This window comes from Phaseolus vulgaris, chromosome 2, assembly GCF_051622355.1.
Source record: "Phaseolus vulgaris cultivar YP4 chromosome 2, ASM5162235v1, whole genome shotgun sequence".
Taxonomy (NCBI): domain Eukaryota; kingdom Viridiplantae; phylum Streptophyta; class Magnoliopsida; order Fabales; family Fabaceae; genus Phaseolus; species Phaseolus vulgaris.
The window spans coordinates 43,449,123-43,466,743 of record NC_143499.1 but is presented as its reverse complement, the minus strand read 5'-3'; the positions used below and the strand labels follow the sequence as shown (position 1 = coordinate 43,466,743).

The 17,621-nt window shown below is 35.9% G+C and overlaps 5 protein-coding genes and 1 non-coding gene across 8 annotated transcripts; 4 read left to right on the top strand and 2 right to left on the bottom strand.

Annotated features, from left to right (window-relative positions):
* On the top strand, positions 1-1,281 carry LOC137812339 (uncharacterized). Its single transcript, XM_068614281.2, has one exon. It carries the CDS (start codon positions 47-49, stop codon positions 1,052-1,054), a length of 1,008 nt encoding a protein of 335 aa, XP_068470382.1. The 5' UTR covers positions 1-46; the 3' UTR covers positions 1,055-1,281.
* A 491-nt stretch (positions 1,282-1,772) lies between these two features.
* LOC137812338 (Haloacid dehalogenase-like hydrolase (HAD) superfamily protein) lies at positions 1,773-4,947 on the top strand. Its single transcript, XM_068614280.2, has 11 exons — positions 1,773-2,347; positions 2,431-2,524; positions 3,009-3,053; positions 3,166-3,216; positions 3,397-3,471; positions 3,559-3,592; positions 3,913-3,968; positions 4,070-4,129; positions 4,415-4,474; positions 4,615-4,661; positions 4,745-4,947. The coding sequence occupies exons 1-11, from the start codon at positions 1,980-1,982 to the stop codon at positions 4,791-4,793; spliced, it is 939 nt and encodes a 312-aa protein (XP_068470381.1). The 5' UTR covers positions 1,773-1,979; the 3' UTR covers positions 4,794-4,947.
* A 1,430-nt stretch (positions 4,948-6,377) lies between these two features.
* On the bottom strand, positions 6,378-12,341 carry LOC137812337 (chaperone protein dnaJ A6, chloroplastic). 2 transcript variants are annotated; one of them, XM_068614275.2, is made up of 8 exons: positions 12,011-12,341; positions 10,894-11,034; positions 9,503-9,638; positions 9,305-9,365; positions 8,547-8,589; positions 7,614-7,662; positions 7,442-7,522; positions 6,378-7,366 (listed from the first exon to the last, which is right to left on the bottom strand). In XM_068614275.2, exons 2-8 carry the CDS (start codon positions 10,998-11,000, stop codon positions 6,527-6,529), a joined length of 1,317 nt encoding a protein of 438 aa, XP_068470376.1. In that variant the 5' UTR covers positions 11,001-11,034; positions 12,011-12,341; the 3' UTR covers positions 6,378-6,526. The 2 variants fall into 2 exon arrangements, with proteins under 2 accessions (XP_068470376.1, XP_068470379.1); XM_068614278.2 differs by having other exon boundaries at positions 9,305-9,362; positions 12,011-12,285.
* A 325-nt stretch (positions 12,342-12,666) lies between these two features.
* TRNAY-GUA (transfer RNA tyrosine (anticodon GUA)) lies at positions 12,667-12,757 on the top strand. Its single transcript is given in 2 exon segments — positions 12,667-12,703; positions 12,722-12,757. It is a non-coding gene; the product is annotated as a tRNA-Tyr (tRNA).
* A 191-nt stretch (positions 12,758-12,948) lies between these two features.
* LOC137812335 (uncharacterized) lies at positions 12,949-14,281 on the top strand. Of its 2 annotated transcripts, none has more exons than XM_068614273.2 (2): positions 12,949-13,854; positions 13,955-14,281. In XM_068614273.2, exons 1-2 carry the CDS (start codon positions 12,984-12,986, stop codon positions 14,008-14,010), a joined length of 927 nt encoding a protein of 308 aa, XP_068470374.1. In that variant the 5' UTR covers positions 12,949-12,983; the 3' UTR covers positions 14,011-14,281. The 2 variants fall into 2 exon arrangements, with proteins under 2 accessions (XP_068470374.1, XP_068470375.1); XM_068614274.2 differs by having other exon boundaries at positions 12,950-13,854; positions 13,958-14,281.
* Positions 14,282-14,885: 604 nt separating this feature from the next.
* On the bottom strand, positions 14,886-17,131 carry LOC137812334 (alpha/beta-Hydrolases superfamily protein). Its single transcript, XM_068614272.2, has 4 exons — positions 16,209-17,131; positions 15,583-15,675; positions 15,442-15,509; positions 14,886-15,352 (listed from the first exon to the last, which is right to left on the bottom strand). Exons 1-4 carry the CDS (start codon positions 16,830-16,832, stop codon positions 15,190-15,192), a joined length of 948 nt encoding a protein of 315 aa, XP_068470373.1. The 5' UTR covers positions 16,833-17,131; the 3' UTR covers positions 14,886-15,189.
* Positions 17,132-17,621: the final 490 nt, after the last annotated feature.

The window sequence follows — 17,621 nt, the reverse complement described above, 5'->3', positions numbered from 1 at the left end:
TCCAGGAAAGTAGAAACTAGTGAAAATATCTGTTTATAATGAGAATATGCAATCAGAATTGAAGTTAGTGCTGAATATGGAGAGTGAAAGAGAACAAGTTAAGCCGAATAAGGGGATCTTTGATATCCTCAAAGAAGCTTTAACATTCTATGTCAAAAACATCAACTTCATCATCTTCACCTGTCTCACTTCCCTTCCCTTCTTTTTTCTCATGGTTTACTTTGAAATCTTGTTCCAGAAAATTATGGTTGAGACCCCAGAAATTATATCCCTTCTACCCTTTTTCGAAAAAAATTATGCATATGTTTATGTATCTGAAATTGACAGTGGTGGTGTTATGCACATAGAGATGCCTCGTAAAAGTTTTAGCAATGATTATTTGCCTGTTTTTATTAAACTTGGATTGATTTACTTGGTGCCTCTTCATGTTCTAGAGCTCTGCTCTGCGGTTATAACTATGGATTCGGCTTCAAAGCTAAAGTCAGAAGAGAATTACAGGTGTCTGAAGGATATGTTTAAAAGCTCCATTGACATGTCAATAATGAAAGGCACATTTATCACTTCTTTGTATAAGCTTTTTTGGTCAACTTGTTTCTTGATTGCATTTCCATGGATAATAAGCAACTGTTATATGCTGTTTAGGGATTTTGGGTACTACATAGTATTTTCAGTAATTTGCTTGGTAGCTTTTACAAAGCTGTTGATGGTGTATTTGGAATGGAGTGCTATTTGGAATATGAGTCTTGTGATATCCGTTCTGGAGGGTATATATGGTGTTGGGGCTTTACGAGTCTCGTATTTCTTCAGCAGAGGAAATCAGGAGAGAGGATTACTTTTGATGTTTGTTTTCTTTGTCTTGGGGCTTTGTTTAAGGTTGTCATGTGTCTCCCTTGAATGCTATAAAAGAGGGTATGGGATATTTCTGCAAATTGGACTCCTCACTGTGGTGAATACACTCAAATGGGTGTCGTGTATGATTTACTTCTATGATTGCAAGGAGATGAAAATGGAGAAGAAAGTTGATGAGGAATCAGGTAAAGATCTTGCAAAATGATTCATGGAATGGTGGAACTTGAAGAATGGAGATAACTTCTTGTGTGCAGTAGTGATAGATTTGGTTTTATGTAGGTTTAGTGATGAGAATTTGCATAGCATACAAGATGTGTGAAGAGGAAAATCTTTATACTTTCGTAAGTCAAAATGATCATGAACTTTTGATCAGGAATAAATTGTGAAAAATTATTTTCCTCAGACAAGAATAAATTTAGTCGAATTACGATACCCTACTTTGCGTGGAAAACAATCAAATTAAAGTAATAATTAATGAAATAAAATCAGATTAAATATTTACACTAAAAAGATAATTTTTTTTGAATAATTAATTATAAATAGAAGCTTTAAAGAAGACTAAGAAGAGAAAAAGACACTAGTCTCCTACGTAGCACAGACACTAATACGGACATAGACACATAGATATGTAAAATCTATGTAAAATCTCTAAAATGTAGGACACGGGGACACATATCTATATATTATATAAATTGATAATAAAGATTTATGTTCACAAGTATGTTCCAGATTAGTTTTTTGAGCAGAAAAATGTTTTTTACAATGATTGATTTCTTATTTTTATAATCATAATAACGATTTATACAATAAAATTTGAATTTTTAAGAAATTAATGTATTTTTCTTTTTAAAATTGTGTTAGAACCTACTAGAATTGTAAAAAATCTAACAAATATTTTTTGAATTGGATAACGTATTTTACAGGTGTCGTCATCAAGTATCTGATATTAAGATGAGTGTTTGAGTTTTATAGCTAGTATATGATTAATGGGAAAAAATGAATTAGGTGAAAGGTAAAAATGTTTGAAGAATTAGAAGGTGAATGGCAATGGAGAGAGAGCCACACAAAATATATTAGAGTGATGGATGTGGTGAGGAAGCGTGAACGGTGGGTGAGGGACACGACTTCACATGGCTTCTTCGACTCTGGCACTCACTCTCACTGCCACCACCACCTCCTCCTACTCCTATCTCCCCAAAACCAAACACACCTTTTCATATCCCAGAATTAACTTATTCTCTTCCAAGCACCGCGCTTTCTCCGTCTCTGCTTCTGCTTCCGCTTCGTCTTCTCCACGTTCGCTTCAGGCCCTCATATTCGACTGCGACGGCGTCATCCTCGAGTCTGAGCACCTGCATCGCCAGGCCTACAACGATGCCTTTATTCACTTCAACGTTCGATGCCCCTCTTCTTCTTCTCCGGGCCCTCTCGACTGGGACGTCCAATTCTACGACGAACTCCAGAACCTCATTGGTGGAGGCAAACCCAAAATGCGATGGTTCCTTTCTTTTCTTTTTTCTTTTTTATTTCTCTATCTTTTCACTGTTTTTTTACTCATTATACCGTTTTGGGGATTTTAAGGTACTTTAAGGAACACGGGTGGCCTTCGTCCACGTTGTTCGAGACGCCTCCGACTAATGACGAGGATCGTGCCAAGTTGATTGACACTCTTCAGGTGTTTCTTTCTTACCTTTTTTACTTGTCTATCTCTTGTTTCACATTGCTTCATCACATGGTTGTTACCGTTCAGATGAATTGAGTTACCAAGTTTCTCATTCTCCACGAACTTGGCTGCCTCCTAGCTGGATACTATATTGAATTAATTAGAATGCTTTAAAGTCTAAAAGTTAAACTGACATCTAATGATTGATTACTTGTTTGGTAAGATTGTTAGTTTTTGTAATACGTACTTTAGAATTCGTATTCAACATGTTTTCTAATTGTTTGATGGTGGAAAGATATTGTTATCGGACATTAAACTCTACTGTTTATGTTGTTATTTTGTGTGCCTGTGCTGCATGCATGAAATAACCAGTGAAGACCCTTTCAACTGTCGTTTCCTTTTTTTTTTTTGATCCACAAATATTGGCTGTTAACACGTTAGTTTTATCATGTAACGACTCAACCTTTTCAACTGTCATTTCACTCTTGTAATGTAGGATTGGAAGACTGAGAGATACAAAGAAATAATCAAGTCCGGAACTGTGAGTGGACTTCCCTTTATTTCATGTCCCTGTGTTCCACTTTCCTAAACTGTGGAATTGGTATTTCTGTTGTTGGTAAGCTACTGCTAAATAGTCGTACATTTTGACACAGGTAAAACCCAGACCTGGAGTTCTGAGATTGATGGATGAGGCCAGAGATGCAGTAAGATAACCCTATATGTGTTCTAGCACTGCACTGATCTATTGTTTTTCATTACCTGAAGTATTACTTTCTTTACTTGTGATTGGATGTGTTCTGTCTGATTATTGTTCTAACTAATCTTATGTTGGTTCGAGAGATTAACTTTGAAGTCTGTCATTTTTTGCCCAATTGCTGTTGCAGGGGAAAAAGCTAGCTGTCTGCTCTGCAGCAACTAAAAGTTCAGTTATTCTGTGTCTTGAAAACCTTATAGGAATTGTAAGCCCATTTTCTTTATATTCTAATATTGGTAGTAAAAATTTATTTATTAATTTGCATTCAACCAAGTTATTTTCTCTGTTGTAGGAGCGCTTTCAAGGCCTCGATTGCTTCCTTGCTGGTATACTTTCTTTAATTGATCATATTACATTTGAGACTTTTATTTCCAGATCAAGAATAATGGAACAAAACTTATACCATGCTGCAGCACCAGCTGAGGCTTCAAAACTCAAAATTAATTTGCATATAAGTTCATTTTTCATCTTATAAGAAATTTGGATAACGCTTTTTCTCATAACGTTAGTCCTAATATACATGTGCAGAAAAAGGTTTCCTAGTTGACGGCATTCACTCTGCTTGTAAATTTTATTCATCTTTTTATCAGGCAATACTTTGGCTACTCAAATTTAAATGCCTCTGTCCATTTATCTAATCTTTCAGGTGATGACGTGAAGGAAAAGAAACCTGACCCATCAATATACCTGACAGCTTCCAAGGTTTTAATATGATAATATATGATCAAGACCTTTGAAACCTCAAACTCTAAAATTTCTTTTATGTACTAACAGAGTGAGCATAATTTACATAATCATTGCAGAAGCTAGGTATTTCAGACAAAGATTGCTTGGTGGTAGAGGACAGTGTTATTGGATTACAGGTACATTTTCTTTTGGTGTCAATTTTCTACATCCTTGACATTTAACCAATCTCATTGTACAGCTATATGTGTATAAAAAGAAAAGAAAATTAACTAAATGAGTTCAGGTTAGAAAGTCTAAGGTCAAGGATTCGTCTTCTTGTGTTATTAGACTCAACCATATCAATGGACGAGCTTAGACATATGGAATTTCAACTACAGAATCTTCATTTAATTCCTTAATTCGCCAAATTTCATGTAGTCAAAATGCTCAAACTATCATCTGGTCTAAATTAACCTCTGCAGGCAGCAACACAAGCAGGGATGTCATGCGTGGTTACCTACACCCCTTCCACCGCAGATCAGGTGAAGCAATTAAGTTAACCTTGAAATAAGTTGAACAACAAAATGCCAATTAGTTTGATATTGAACATGGAAGAAAATAACTATCCATTTAAACTGGATGCATAATGATGTACCTGGATTCTATTTTGTATCTATTGTAGGATTTCAAGGAGGCCATAGCACTCTACCCTGACTTAAGTAACGTAAGGTATGATGCATTGCTAACAACTGCAGGTGTTATGTTTTCTTCATTTAGGATCAGTTACTAAAGTTGTGTGAACCATCATGCAGATTGAAAGATTTGGAATTACTGCTTCAAAATGCAGTAGCTGCTAAATAGAAGATTTGCTTGTGCCTTGAAAATGTTGCGATTTCTGCTGACCTGCAGAGATTTCCATCAGAAAAATGGTTTCTCTAAAAACATACATTTTTTCATACATGTAAGTTAAAATATGACAACGATTCTTCGAAAATGTGATAAAGATATCAATCTATTGTTTGTGTTCTTGCCACAGGTTAGCGATTATAACCATAATGCTCTTCTTTAAAATTAGCCATTTTAGAAAATTAATTTTTTTTATGAATCTGTCATTTAAAAAAAATAAGAAAAATTGAGCTGGGGTGAGAGAGGCTCGAACTCTCGACCTCAGGACAACTCAGAAGCTATGAGACCTACGCGCTAGCCAACTGCGCCACCACCCTTTTTGATGCTAAGACTACTTTTAAATTATAAATTAAACATACTGATTACATTTGTATCAGAATTTTTCTTAAAAAGTTCATACCATTTTTTAATTCATTCGGTGTTGTCTATAGAAAAAAACTTAGTTTCTTGCCCATGTATGAAAAGTTAATGATTATATATTTAGATGACGAAACATTATTGGCAATTTCTTCCTACACCATATTATTTTTAACCTTCACCCTATCATTTTTCAAAATTCCAAAAATTATCCTTATTCCAGATTTGAAAATCCAAAATAATAAATATAATTTAAAAATAAAAAAAAATATTCCGAACAAAAAAGTCTAGAACACAAAATTGAAAATAAATCTCGGATAAAAATTTTCAAAATTAAAAAATGAACATTATTTGTATTTTTAATTTTGTGTTTATTGTGGTGTCAACCCAATTACACAATTCCATGTCAAACAATTTTGTTAGTCTTTGCTTATTATCAATGGATTGACGGACTCTAATTTAAAATCCTACCAAGTATGATAACTGAATTTGTGCAATTAAAAATTTCGAAAGTAAAATTACGTATAAAACAAAAGTACAATTGTGTATGTCCTTTAAAAATCAATTCAGAAGAAAAAAAACTAAGGATGTTAGCCAAATATTAACATTGTTGTTTACGTGGATAGGTGTATGTCGAAGGTATGGGAGAGAAAAAAATAGTGGAAATTTTGATTATTAGGATTAAAGAAAGAAATTTGAAATTGAAAAATTTATCAGTAATTTAATTTGTGATATATTAGAAAGAAATTAATTAATATATTTAATAAATAACTAAAGCGTTAAAATGAATTTTGAAATGTTAAAAATATTTTAATATCAACTAGGCACATTACATTAAACTGTTTCTTCCGAGCTAAATTACTCGCTTGTAAAATAAAAGTTAATAATATGATAAATCAGTGTTATGTAATTTGTAAAATAAGTAATTCCACGTTTTATTTTATCCGATTAAATAAAGTATTAAATTTTTAATATTCAATCCTGTCAATAATGGTGTCATGGTGAGAACAAGTATGAATTCAGATTTGTTCCAAAAAAGTATAAGGAATATATAATTCTACCATATATAAAAATAAAGAATTATTATTTATTAGTTGTTCTCTCAGACCATCTAAATTTTGGAAATAACGGTAGAGTGAACCTAAAGCATAATTCTAAAATAGAATAAGTTCCAACGAAAGAGAAAGAAAAAGATCTGTTATTTCTTCTGCCCTTCCAGAGTTCAATATCTACTAATTTTGCCAACAAGCAAGATGCATCTGTGTGAAAGAAGAATATATGCGGAACTATGAAAAAGGTATGTCGATAGATACAGAGGTTCCCACAAAATACTATCTCCTACCGGTGGCAGTCTTGCCTTTGCTTAAATCAGCAAGTTCCTCTATAAGCTTTCTCTCATCATTGCTTAGTCTTTTAGGGATTTCAACTTGCACACGAACCAACTGATCACCCCTCATATTGTTTTTATTAAGGAAGGGAACACCTTTCTTAGCCATAACAAGTGTTGTGTTCGGTTGTGTCCCAGCAGGAATTTTTAAATCCACCATTCCGTCTACAGTAGGAACCTTAGTTGTTGTCCCCAGGATTGCATCAATATACGAAACCTTGCACGAGTATAAAATGTTGGTGTCATCTCGTTTAAGGACAGGATCTGGGATAACCTCAATAACTACAAATAGGTCGCCAGGGGAACCACCTCTCCTTCCAGAATTGCCCTCATTTCGGACCCTTAGACGACTACCAGAGTCCACACCAGCTGGGACCTTCAGACTTATCCTCTTTGATTTCCTCACCCGACCATCCCCAGAGCATGTATTGCAAGGAGTTGACATTTCTCCAGTCCCATTGCATGAAGAGCATGTCATTGACTGCTGGAAGATACCTAATGGAGTTCTTGTTGAAGAGACAACCCGTCCTTGACCTCCACAAGTGCTACATCTGGTTGGTGTAGTCCCTGGTTTAGCCCCTGAGCCATTGCAAGTTCCGCAGCTCTCTAATCGGCTTATCTCTATCTCTTTTTCTATGCCAAAAACTGCTTCTTTGAAGTTCAAAACAAGACTGTAATACTCGTCTTCACCATCAATTGCACCATTCCAAGAACCTCTGGAACCTGCACCGCGATTCATGCCCTCAAACAGTGATTCGAACAGATCAAATGGATTGCTGAAATCCTGGCATAACACAGAAATCCTTCATTGAGAAACAAGAATAACAAATTAAATTATACATCATCAGAGGTAACTTACCCCCATCCCCATTCCAGAACCTTTAAGCCCAGCCTCTCCAAATCTGTCATATATGGATCGTTTCTCATCATCTGATAACACCTGTAATGGAAATTATTCACAGAAGACAAGTTGTTATTAGGCATAGGCATAAGGGCAAGCTGAGTTCAATACTCTGTAGTTTAACTTTCACCTCATATGCGTTGCTAATATCTTTAAACTTCTGTTCAGCTCCAGGTTCTCTGCAACACAAGACAATACAGACAATAGTTTAACAATATGCAATGCAATATTTATAAAAATGATTCAGAATGCACATGACACCAGAAAAATTGACATTTGAGACTGCTTATTTTTCTCCATTTCAGTTGTTTTTATATAGAAAAAAGTAGTTTGAAAAATAGCTGGTGTTTTGCACATTAGCTGAAACTTCTAAAGTTTTTTTATTGAAAAATAATTTGTTTCTCATACACCTAAATATTTGAAGTTTATGATTATTTTCCCAACAACCTTTGTCCTCTTAAAAAACAATATTCTCAAATTAACCTCAAATTTCCCAACAATGTTTTTCCCTTTCAGCCGTTTTCCTAACAACTTCCTATCCTTTTTGGTAATTTACAATGTAATTTTTTTTCTACAGAAACAAAATTAATAATCTTAAAATCACTTTTTTAGTAAGCTTACCCAAACATAATTATAGTCGATTATGCATATAATTGATTATTGAAATAATTTAATTTTCACAGATATACCAAACACACCACGAAGCTCAATTTTAATTTCATTCTGTTACTTGTTACTAAAGTCATGAATTTGAACAAATAAAAATAACATCATTTTGCTTGACATAAAACCTCTACGTAAATGACAGCAAAAGAATAAACATTGTTTTTTTCAGTATGCAATGAATTATTAAGAAACACGAAAGAACAAATAAAGCAATTCATAGAAAGCATTATTGACCAATGGTCAAAAAATGATGTGAATGAAATTCACGAGACAGGAGCAATTGCAATACGGTGAGGGTGGGGGAGTGGCAATGCGAAACAGCAAGGCATAATCAGAAAAAGAGACAAAGTCAAATCTATGAAATAAGAAAATAATAGTAATAATAATAATTACTCACTTGTTGACATCCGGATGATAATTCCGGGCAAGCTTCCGGTACGCTGAAATGTCAAAAAGCAAGAGCTTTGATATTGCTATGATAAACTAGGCACTAATCACAGTACAAAGAAAATACATGAAAGGCTAGATTCTTGGGTAAAAGATTTTACTCTCAAAAATGCAACATTACCCATCTCTTCTTGTTATTTATAAGCAACATGATTTATTATTCAAACTATCTAACGTAACTAACCCATATTTAACTAATTACTGGATACTTACCTATAGATGGTCGCCTGACAATTTTATAATATTGATGGTTTGGAAAGGTAACCCTGTGCTTAATTAGAATTAATAGGAACAAAAGTCCATTGAAAAAATAGAGCTCTCATATCTAACGAAAAAATGTAATAGGATCTCGTTAGTACACCAATCAATCCTGGCATCTAACTGACATTATTAGAATCCGCATTGTATGTTTTGGCATACTTCTTTGACAGTTTTATGTTCTAGATTTCCTTTAATGAACTTTTCTTGTATGCTTAATATACATACATACATACAAGTAAAAGTATTTTGATTTCTCAAAAGTCAAAGAAAACAGAAAGAATCACAAAACAGTGAGTAATCGTTATTAGTCAAAAACTAGAGTTACTCTGATAACTATTTTTACTTACAAAGAGATGGCTACCAAAATAAAGGTTATTAGCAGATCATTACATAACTGAATAATGGAGATATTATCATGTAGAGGATGAGGGAACAAATGGACAATACCGCTCTTAATTTCAGATTTGCTAGCATTTCTTGAAACCCCAAGGACAGAATAATAATCCTGCTGCATGTAGACAAATAAAGGGTATTCGGCGTAAGGGCTTTATAATAAGAAACATACTTTCAAAAAGTACTATCATACATTTAAAGCACGTGCACAAAAGGAACTTGTTGCTGCTGAAGAGTGCATTTCAGACTTACTGCATCAGCTCTAACAATCAACCTTGACCCCTTGCGACGACTACATGTTTGGGGTGCACCCACACTGAGTAGTGTGGAATCTCGAGAAAAAAAGCTTGAACTTGATGCGGCCATGAAGCTTACCCTGCTGGTAGCACTGCAAGGTGACTTAAACAAATCACAAATCCAGCACAATGATCAAGGCTGAAAATTTTGAGTATATCCGCTGTGTAGGTGCTAAAATATATTATTTTTTGGAAATTGCATTCGTGTATCACATGATAAAATGTCATTTAGTCAATATTGCACTATCCAGTAGCAGCATGGAGCAACCCTCAGATGCCGCAGGTTTCAAATAGCAGTGTTAGCATGATATAGGCTTCAAAAACCCATTTTTACCCGCTGATACAGCTTTAGTTTTTGCAGGGTAAATTGTGATTTCTCTCCAATTTTCAAATGCATTTTTTGCTTCAATAGTAGGATTTGAAACCCTTCTCCCTTAACCATTCCACACACAAAAAAACTTCTATCTTGAGCATTGTTTCTTCACACTTTACAGGACTATTTTTTCCTAGTGTTCCATTACTTTTTTCATCCTTTAAACTTCCCAGTTCATATTCCACTATTTTTATCTAATTTGTTTTTTTTTCTATTAATGTCATTATCATCTTTCATTTTTTGACTTCATCACTATTTTCTTATCATACAAGATTAATGGTGATTACAGGTACAAACTGCAACTCTTATTATTCATTATGCATTTCTTTAACTTTGGGGTTTTCTTTAGTCTTTGAGTGTTAATATGGGTACTATAAACTATTTATTTTGTATTATATTATTAAAATAACAGTTATCCCAAGTTTACAAAGCAAGCCACTATGCTGCTATTCAAGATGATAACTACGACGTGTATTAACCAAGTAAAAAGTTACCACCAGGTCTATTAATAGTCTATATATATGGATGTCTGACATAAACTATGTACTCAAGGAGAATAAGAAAGCATATTTTCTCTAACTTTCTCTTTCTTCCTCCCCCTCTAAATCCAAAAGTACTTACAGACAGATAGTATATAAACATTCCCTAGTTTCGAACAATTCAGGCCATACCCAAACAATAAAATGACCGTTAATGACAATTAAAGTAACAAAATCACAAATTTCATCTAACTTATGATTATATCCCAGTTTATCTTGGTGATGTGATAGAGAAAACAGTACTGAATAGTAATATATTCTTTACCATGGTATAATACAATGCATCAATATGAATAATGAAAATGATTTTGGGTGCTGCAAACCACAGACCTATTGTTAATTTGTTACATGCAATGAATGCCCCATAAATTGTTATTAAAGGCACAACTTTACAACTTCCATTCTACAAAACAAATATTCAATCATAGAACTCACTTGTGGCTGGATGATGCAACCTTTCCTGTAATACTGGATCTTACTAATAGCCGAGGATGAATTCCCCATTGTGCAGCAGAGGTACTACTAAAAGTTGTTATTGCCATCTAATATAAACCTTTGTTGATGAACTTCTGCTAGCTGAAAAAAATTGTAGCATGGTAAGAGACACTCTAAACGTGTCTAGAGGGGAAGGATAGATAAAGTGTTCCAGTAGCCAAATGTCACAACGAGTACAATGCGTACTTGAAAAGGAAAAAAAAATCTTAAAGCGATGATAGATAAACCTTTTGGCCATAAGATTACACAACTTATGCAAGTGACTTTAAAAAGCATAATTATTTTTTTATACAATAAAGAACTAGTACATCCACAGAAGTTGAATTGGGTCCCTCTTGAATTCTCTTCAGAAGACACTGCTATTGATCAATATCAGATCAATTCTTAAAAAAAAAAATCTCTTGCATTTATAGTGTGCAAAAAATCTCATTAGGCAAGAATACAATAAAAATCAACAATCACCCTCATAAAGGGTGGGGACCCAGAAAGCAAGAATCATAACCTAATGACGAATAACATCCCTTCTCAAGCCATTAGCAGACGTTAGCCTCAACAGACCTCTATGCTTTTGAGCATTGTGTGTTATGTATAAGTTGATAAGGACTAATGTATTATGAGGTGCCTAAGTCCCAAATCAAGATGTTCAGTGGAGTATGTAAGTTTTTGGCCTTCCCCTCATAATAGCCAACTTTCAAGGGTGCGTTTCATCCAGAATCAATTACAACCAAATGCAAACGAAAACCCAAATAAAGTTAAACCCTGAATGTAACCACTAAACATACAAAATAACAAGACTATGCGGAGCTGGGAGAAGGAACAAGATAAAAAAAATTCCAGACCAGCATAAGAAAACACTAAGGAATTATAAAGTGAACCTCCGAATGAATTACTAGCAAAATCAAGATTTCATAAAAACAGAAACGGCAACATTCGAATCGTGTCTATACAACAAATTGACTGAAAGAATCAAAACAAGAAAACGGAGCAAAGAATTAGCAATGAAAAGCGGTTAGTGTATTGGAGTGAGAAATGTAAAAACTGGAAAAGAGAGAAAAACCTGGCGGTTCCCTTTTTAACCTTATTCGCTTCTCTCTCTCTCTCTCTCTCTCTCTCTCTCTCTCTCTCTGAGTGTGAACAGAGAGAGGGAAAAGTGAGAGCAGTGAAACACAGAACACTGAGTTGAAGGATTAGATTGTTGAGTTGCGTTGTCTTTGACAATTGATGGTGCACACACCCACCCTAGTATTGCTTTCTCTTTTGGGTTGTTCCTCGCCGTTTGATTTATTGTGGTTATTAAAATGCATGTTCCACTCGCTTCCTTCCGATTTTTCTGTTTGCTTCTCTTCCTTTCCTAAGATATTTAACTTTTTTCTTAATATCGAAGAACTAACTTAATAAGATAAGATAAAATAATTAGTTTCAATTTTTCAACAACTTTTTAAGATTTTTTTTATATTAATTTTATGAACTTAATTAATTGCGCAAAGAATTTAGTTGAGGTCCTTGGTGCGTGTTTGATTTTAAGCTCACTTCTTCCTTAATCTTCTTAAGTATCACTGAACGATATTTTGTCCTTTATATATTTATTTCTTTAGATTAAACATTTTCAACAGGACACAAATTTACAGATAGTAACACTTTTTCTTCAGGTAAAAGTAGAAATTTCAAAAACCGAACATTACTAGCTGTATTTAACCTAAAATAAATCACAAGCCGACCTTAGCTCAGTTGGTAGAGCGGAGGACTGTAGTTGGTAATCCAAGCTGATATCCTTAGGTCGCTGGTTCGAATCCGGCAGGTCGGATTTTTTTTGTGTCCTCATAATATATTTTCTTTTTTAAAAAATACTTGTTGTACTAATAATTTATAGTAGAATAATAAAATTAGGAAATTAAAAAGGGAGCATTTTGATTTAGAGAAAAGATAAATTACCTTTTTACAGTCACATCTTTACTTTAGAAAAGAAAATGTGGAAGTGTATATATGAAGAAGCTAAGCAAAGGTAGTGGCATTGATTCTTTGATGAAAGCATGGGAGCAGCACTACCAGCTACTCTTCTTCTTACTCTCACCCTTCTCTCCATCAACATATTCCCATCAGCACCCGCCGCAGCATGCCGCGACACCTGCGGCTCAACTCAGGTGAAGTTCCCCTTCGGCACGGGCCCAGGCTGCGGCTCCCCTCTCTTCAGCCCCTACATAACCTGCGCCTCCAACGGCACCGCCGACCAACTCTTCCTCAAAACCCACACCGCCGCCACCTACCCCATCACCTCCATCTCCTACGCCACCTCCACCCTCACCCTCGCCCCGCCCTCCATGTCCACCTGCGCCGCCATGCACCCCTCCCCCACAAGCTTCACCCTCGACTGGACCTCCCCCTTCCACCTGGCCTCCTCCACCTTTCTCCTCCTCTCCTGCCACCCCTCCCTCTCCCTCTCCTCCCCCCTCTGCGACCCATCCTTCGACTACCTCTGCGCCTCCATCTACACCTGCCCCGCCGTTGCCTCCCTCGGCCTCCCTCTCTTCCCTCCCACCAACTCCTGCTGCGTCTACGCCCCCGCCAACCTTGACGACAACGGGCAGCTGGACCTGAAAGCCATGCAGTGTGGGGCCTACGCTTCTGTGGTGTCGCTGGGCGACACCCCCACTGACCCCTCGCGCTGGGTGTATGGGGTGGCGTTGAAGTTCTCCTATGGCGGGGCCTTGGACAATAACTACGTGACTACGAAGTGTAGTGGCTGCGAGAGTAGCGGCGGAGTGTGCGGGTTTTCAGAGCCTGGGAATGGCTTCCTCTGTGTCTGTAAAGGAGGCTACAACACCACCTTCGATTGTTCCCCTGCTTACAACAACCAGAACCAGGACTACCTTTTGGACTCAGCTTCTGCTTTTCCCTTCTTATGTAAGTTCTTCATTGTCTTCTTCACTCCTTCACCTTCCAACGTAGAAAACATATATTTAGAGTTGTAATGATTAATGTTGTGTTGTTTGTGAATGTTTAGCAGCTTCGTATGTTTGGAGTTCCATTTTGGGTGGTATCGTTTTCAGCTTACTGTGATGAGGATTCGTGGGAGCCGTTCACTTCAGAATACTTAGTAAAAGCTGCTTTAGAAAAGTGTGTTTAAACAAATGGAATAAAGCTATTCCCGCACCCATTTCCTCCTTCATTCTACTCCTTCTGGATTCTTTCTTTTCTCTATTCAAATTGTTTATCATCAAAGCAAGGAACACCCACCTGCTCAAATACTAGGTTTAGTAGTTTCTGTGGATATTTTGCAACTACAATTCACTTATTTTAGTAAAGTGTAGGTAAGTATTCCATTCTTTTCTTACAATATTTACTTTTTTACTTTAACCCATAAAAAGGATGAGTAAGCATACGCATAAAGGAGGCCAAAATGGTTCTTTATCAACCAACCATCCGCTTTATTCCTTCCTTCCGTTTGTTTCCGCTTACGGATTTATGCAGACGAATATAAGCAAAAATACCAAAATTAATTAAAAACAGAAAATAAGACAAAATTTTCGTATAAATACAAAGAAATAAACTAATCGATTAATCAAAATGTATAATCAATTATATACATGAATATAATAAAATACTTATATAATGGATTAGGTAAACACATAATACACATTATGTATTCGGTTTGTTTCTTTTTGTTATATATTTCTCCATGTGTTTTCTCTCACTTTGTTTGAGAACTTTATTGTGTATCTTATTCAAGTTAATGGTATTCATTTTCTTTTTCTCTTTCTCCCCATATTTGTTATCATCACACCTTTTTTTCCAGTGGAACCAAAGAACGCGATAATCCTTAAAAAGGTGGAAATATTCGGTTGAGATGTTTGAAACTATAATTCAAACACTGTTGGTAATAAGAATATGAATTTTAATATCTGTATAAAATGGTAAATGAAAGCATGGAGACATAAATAAACAACATATATATGCACTGTGCACACCCGAAAGGCACAGACACATAAAAGTGTTGAAATACACACTCCATTTCATGATATTACCATACAATCCCAGCCGAGTTTCCTTAATTATGAATTTACAGTGGAAGATGTCTGAAAATTATTTTCTGATACTCCTCTAAAAAAAAACAGCATGATGTACTGTTTTTTCTCTCTATAAGGAACCAGTTTCTATGAATAAAATATCAAATGACTGATAATAGCGTACAAAAAAATGAATACACAAGCATATCTACAATGCTGAAGTGTGACAGTGCTAAGCCACATAGAGACCATTACTGCGGTTTTTGTACACAGTTGGAGTAGTGGAATCAATGAGGAAGGATCTTAAATGCTTGTACATCTCCTTGGCCTTCTCTACATTCACAGCATGTCCTGCTTTCTTAATAACAACTATGTCTGCGTTCTCTCCCAGATGCCTAAAAATTAATTAGATGTCAAGTTCAGAAACCATTTTAAGTGTAAAAGACGTTTTCAAGACAAAATTAAAGGTGAATTGGAGAGAGACCTTTTGAGTCTGTGAGCTAGTTCTATTGGGAATACCAAGTCCTTTTCTCCCCAGATTATTAGCGTAGGCTGCATCATCCAAAAGTTATGTCATTTAGTGAAACTAACCCATAATGTAAAGTCTAAAAGAAGAAGAAAAAACCTGGGTTATCTTAGGAAGATTAGACAGTTTTCTATCTTTATACAATGCTTCGATTAGTTCTTTCCTCTCTTGGACATATTCAGTGCACATCACCTGCAAATAACAAACTTTGGTAAATTACCAAATGCCAATCCTATGCTTCTGCATGGAAAAAGCAATCAGAACTCTGGATAATTTCTTATTGTGGAGTAATCTAGCACGGTTGAAATGAAAGAGACAATCACAAACGTATGCTTTTTCATAAGGCTTACGTGTTCATGCTTGTGTGTTTTTCTCAATTCGAGAGGACCATGGAATTCTGTAGAAAAGTGCATCCAAATATACCAACACACAACACACACGTAGACACAATTTATTCTCAATTAAAACGACAACTGAAAAAGAGGTAAACCTTTCTCCGATCCAAATGTCAAAAAACCAAACATTCTACTTATTTCTTACATTTTTTATTTTTTTTCTTTTTCTCTCCACCAAGACATTAAATAAATCGTCTCTACCACCGGTGGCCCACCACCATTGGATCATAACAAAGCATGATGTAATTAGGAAGAAGTGGACCAAACAATTTTGAAGTAAACAGATAAAACAAAATTTGAATTGAAATTTGATAGGCGCGTGGTACTCACGTTGATGTAATCAGTGAGGAAACAAGTGGGCAGCACTTTGGCAGGCTTGGCAAACGCGAGGCGCAAAAGCTGCCTCAACTTTTCCGGCGTCTGAGGCAGCAAAAGTTCGGCAGCCTCGTCAACGCTCTTCACCTGGAACATTCCTTCATCCAAGTCCTTCTCTTCGAAGCACACCCCAGCGCAGCACAGCACCACCTTCTCCACGCGCTCGGGGAACTGCGCGGCGAGGCTGTAGGCGACGAAGCCGCCGTAGCTGATCCCGACTACGCTGCTTCTCCGAACGCCGTGGGCCTGGAGGAGGGCGGCCACGCACTGGGCCTGGAAGGCCTCGCTGCGGTCGGGGCGGGCTGTGTGAGAGTCGCCGAAGAAGAGGAGGTCCGGGACGTAGACGTTGAAGCGGCGCTTGAGTGGGGGCAGGAAGTCGTTCCACTGCCACATTGCGTTGGCGCCAAAGCCGTGGAGGAGGACGAGGTTGGGCTTGGAGTATTTGTGGGCCTTGGGGGCCCAGCAGTGCATGATGGTGCCGTGGCCCAGATCCGTGGTGGTGGATTTGAGGCCCGCGTTGGAGAAGGAGAAGCGGAAGTAGCGGTCGCGCGTGGCGGTGAAGCTGATACACCCCGCCATGCTGTTTTGTATTGGGGCGCGTGCGCTAATGATTGGTTAATTGATTGATGATTGGTTAATTGATTGATGATGATGACGACGACGACGGAGAAAGCAAAGAAGAGTGTTTTTGCAGAGTGAGAGAGATTGCAGAGTGAGAGAGATTGCAGAGTAGAAGACGCAGACACAGAAGTGAATGTGTCAGAGACAAAAGTCTCCATAGAAGATATGTTTCTGCTAATAACTATGCAAACCACACAATTAGTAATGATAAAAGGAGAGAACAAAAAGTATGTATAGAAATAGAATAAAACAACAGGGTGTGGAAAAAAATTTAATCTCATTAAATAATTAGTTTTAGTTTTTATTAAATAATTAAATTATTGAACAATAAAAGATCGAAAATGTAATTGTCATTACCATTTTAATATAATCTATACATATATTACTTTAAACTTTTTAAAAGCATATTAATAATTAATATTTCCCTGTGAAAGGGAACTTTTGTGAATTGATTTGTTTGTCTTTGATCAAAATTAAAGAATGAACAAGGACAATTTTTCTTAAACATTGTAGATGAATTTAGTTTTCGTCTCCTAAATTAAAAAAAAAATGCAAAAACAATTTAGTTTCTAAATATTAAATTTGAAAAGTAAAATAATTTTTAAAAATAGTCTTATTTAGACATTGAACCATATTTTAAAAAAGTTTTTGAATATATTTTAAAATTAGTTTAAAATGTAATTAAACATAAATAAATTTAAGACGACTACTTACTAGTATTTTTTAAATATTATATTATATTTTTTA

Coding starts and splice junctions, on each gene's coding strand:
- LOC137812339 (XM_068614281.2), top strand. CDS start 47: ATGCAATCAGAATTGAAGTTAGTGCTGAATATGGAGAGTGAAAGAGAA.
- LOC137812338 (XM_068614280.2), top strand. CDS start 1,980: ATGGCTTCTTCGACTCTGGCACTCACTCTCACTGCCACCACCACCTCC. Junction 2,348..2,430: donor GGCAAACCCAAAATGCGATG/GTTCCTTTCTTT, acceptor GGGGATTTTAAG/GTACTTTAAGGAACACGGGT. Junction 3,472..3,558: donor TTGAAAACCTTATAGGAATT/GTAAGCCCATTT, acceptor TCTCTGTTGTAG/GAGCGCTTTCAAGGCCTCGA.
- LOC137812337 (XM_068614275.2), bottom strand. CDS start 11,000: ATGGCAATAACAACTTTTAGTAGTACCTCTGCTGCACAATGGGGAATT. Junction 9,639..10,893: donor GTTGCATCATCCAGCCACAA/GTGAGTTCTATG, acceptor GTCACCTTGCAG/TGCTACCAGCAGGGTAAGCT. Junction 7,523..7,613: donor ATATTAGCAACGCATATGAG/GTGAAAGTTAAA, acceptor TTTCCATTACAG/GTGTTATCAGATGATGAGAA.
- LOC137812335 (XM_068614273.2), top strand. CDS start 12,984: ATGGGAGCAGCACTACCAGCTACTCTTCTTCTTACTCTCACCCTTCTC. Junction 13,855..13,954: donor TTCTGCTTTTCCCTTCTTAT/GTAAGTTCTTCA, acceptor GTGAATGTTTAG/CAGCTTCGTATGTTTGGAGT.
- LOC137812334 (XM_068614272.2), bottom strand. CDS start 16,832: ATGGCGGGGTGTATCAGCTTCACCGCCACGCGCGACCGCTACTTCCGC. Junction 15,676..16,208: donor TCCTCACTGATTACATCAAC/GTGAGTACCACG, acceptor TGTTATTTGCAG/GTGATGTGCACTGAATATGT. Junction 15,353..15,441: donor CTAGCTCACAGACTCAAAAG/GTCTCTCTCCAA, acceptor ATTAATTTTTAG/GCATCTGGGAGAGAACGCAG.